We start from the raw sequence: 2,389 nt of genomic DNA, 5'->3' as shown, positions 1-2,389 counted from the left end.
AACAAACAAACAGAGGCCAGCCCTTACCTCCTGCCAGGCACAGAGCTGGGTCACGCCATGAACAAAGCGATCTCGTCCTCATACGCTGCTCCCACCCCCATCTCCACAGAATAAGACCCTAACCATCCCGCGCTCCAAACCTTCAATGACGGCTCCCTGGTGCCCCTTGGGAAATACTGTCTCCCTCAGCTGGAGTCCCTGGACTTGACTTTTCGGTTTCCTCAGGGCCCTGTCCCACCTCCCAGCCTGTGTCCTGGGTGTCCCCTCATCTTTTTCCCCCGGTAGACTTTAAGCTCCTGGCAGACAGCATCCATGGCCAAGTCCCAGGCCCCTCCCAAGGAGATCACTGATGTGGGGCCCAGAAATCTGCATTTTAACCTGCTTCCCAGATGAGGCTGATGCCGGCAGCTGTGGGCCAGCACGTGAGGAAGACCGCCCTCCACCAGCATCCTGCTGTTCCCAGGCTCAGAGTGAAGGGCTGCCGGTTAGGGGGGCTGGGAGAGCACCTCAAGAGGGTCGGAGCTGACTTTCTACCTGAGGGATGCCTCTAGACATGGTCCATGAACTCAGCGGTGACGTCTCCTCTCTGTCGGTTTTGTCTCCCCAAGGCCCTCTTCACGATTCCCAGACCCGCCCAGGCCTCCTTGCCAGCTCCGTCCTTCCAGCTGTACGACGTGCCTGTCCAGAGCCGAGGGCCCCCAGCCCCGAAGGTGAGCCTTGCCCTCAGGCCTGCTCCCCCGGGCCTCTCCGCCCAGAATGTGGGGCTCTCAGCGNCTTCAGGAGCAACAGGTGGCCTTAGCGGAAATTAATTTGAGTTTCTTTTCGAAGCCACTAAAGAAAACAAAAGCCATTCCCCCAGCTTCCTAAAAGGAAAGCAGAGGCCGTGTCCACTGTTCGCCAGGTGTCCCTAACACCTAACTGACACTTTTAATGTTTGCTGAATGAATGGAGCGACCAGAGACAACACAAGTCTTCATAACCGTGGACTCCTGACATCGAGACTGACACCGGCATAAAAAGAAAGAGGGGTCTACTGTCTCAACAGAAAGAGTCAGGCATTAGCTGAAAGATTTGCCCTTAAAAAGTGTGTCAGAGATTGGAGCCCTCGCTCATGCAGGCTGCAGCGGTGACAGAAACCACTGCTACTGACCAACCGAGGGGGAATTCAGGAACCGGGGGCGCTTTGCCACTCCAGTACGGTTCTTGAGGTAGCCCCAGTAAAACACCTGGGGAACTTTTGTTCCTTTTCTTCCTGTTGAAGTTCCCTCGCTCCATGGCATCCCTGTCTGCATTTTTGCTCCACCCCCAACCCCTTTTTTGTATTGCCTTCCCTGTGCTTGGTGGGGGAGTTGTCTCTTAGAGCAAGAGGCCATCTGTGGCTTAGAAACCAGGAGTCCTGGTTCACTTGGCTTTTGGGGAGTCACGGCCGTACTGGGCGATTAGAAACATCACAACACCCCTCCATACTTCTCTCTCTTCCTCTGTATTATGAGACAGGGGGACCCAGTCACCTCTGAGGTCACCTCCAGTTGGACCGTTTGGTGACTCTAAATAATTTTGCTGCTGCTTCTACTATAAGAAGGAAGGAGCTAGAAGAAATGGAAGGTGATAACCAGGAATCTTTAGATCCACAGAAGGGGCAGACGTCTCCTCCCCGCTCGTGTAATCTGGTGGTTAGCCCTGAGTCTGAGGCTTCCCGAGAAATACACCCGGAGCAGAAGCAGTCGTTGGTAGATCAAATCCACTCGCTGGCTTTGAGCTGTTTTCCAACACGACCCAGGCGACCCATGTCACAGATGCCCTTTATCCCTGGGTTGACCATCTCTAGATTAAGTTGGCCAAATATTAAAAACCGAAGAAGGTGGAAACATGTCACTTTTCTCAAATTATCCTCAGAGAGGAGTCTAGATGTCAGCCTCAGATGTCTCTGTAGCTGGAAGAGACCTCTGTGGGTCTTTAGATTGGAACAACCCTTCATATTACAAATGAGGAAATTGATTCCTAGGGAGATAAGGAGGGTCATCCGGGGTCACACAGCTGATGAAGACCAGACACTAAAGCTTCCTTGTTGTGTCTGCCTGTCCGTCTGCGCCTCTAGACTGCCCGACGCCCAAAGGCAGAGCCTGCGGCACGTCCTTGATCTTCATCGACCTGACTCTGCCTATTCGTTGCGTTAACTATTTATTGACGTTTAACCCACAAATCCTAAGGGTTACAGCTCAGTCACCAGTATCCAGATCAAGAAACAGAACAGAACAAAACTAGCGCCCCAGAAGCCCCTGGCGTCTTTTCCCAGCCACTTCCCCTCTAGGTAACCACGATCTTGAGCTTTGTTTTACTTTTTGTTCCAACTTCCTTAATACAATATGCTGGCCTGACTTTAAAAAAA

At 52.6% G+C, this 2,389-nt stretch overlaps 1 protein-coding gene across 1 annotated transcript in view; it reads left to right on the top strand.

Moving 5' to 3' along the window:
• Positions 1–312: 312 nt before the first annotated feature.
• The window catches only part of CASS4 (Cas scaffold protein family member 4), a 13,396-nt gene continuing 11,319 nt past the window's right edge, over positions 313–2,389 (top strand). Inside the window, exons 1-2 of the mRNA XM_019637163.1 lie at positions 313–351; positions 609–710. Coding sequence (XP_019492708.1) covers positions 313–351; positions 609–710 — 141 coding nt within the window. The remainder of the gene's footprint in view (positions 352–608; positions 711–2,389) is intronic.

Source organism: Hipposideros armiger, unplaced genomic scaffold (genome assembly GCF_001890085.2).
Source record: "Hipposideros armiger isolate ML-2016 unplaced genomic scaffold, ASM189008v1 scaffold_32, whole genome shotgun sequence".
NCBI classification, from domain to species: Eukaryota; Metazoa; Chordata; class Mammalia; order Chiroptera; family Hipposideridae; genus Hipposideros; species Hipposideros armiger.
Note: the sequence above shows the minus strand (reverse complement) of the source record. Positions and strands in the feature narration are given on the sequence as shown.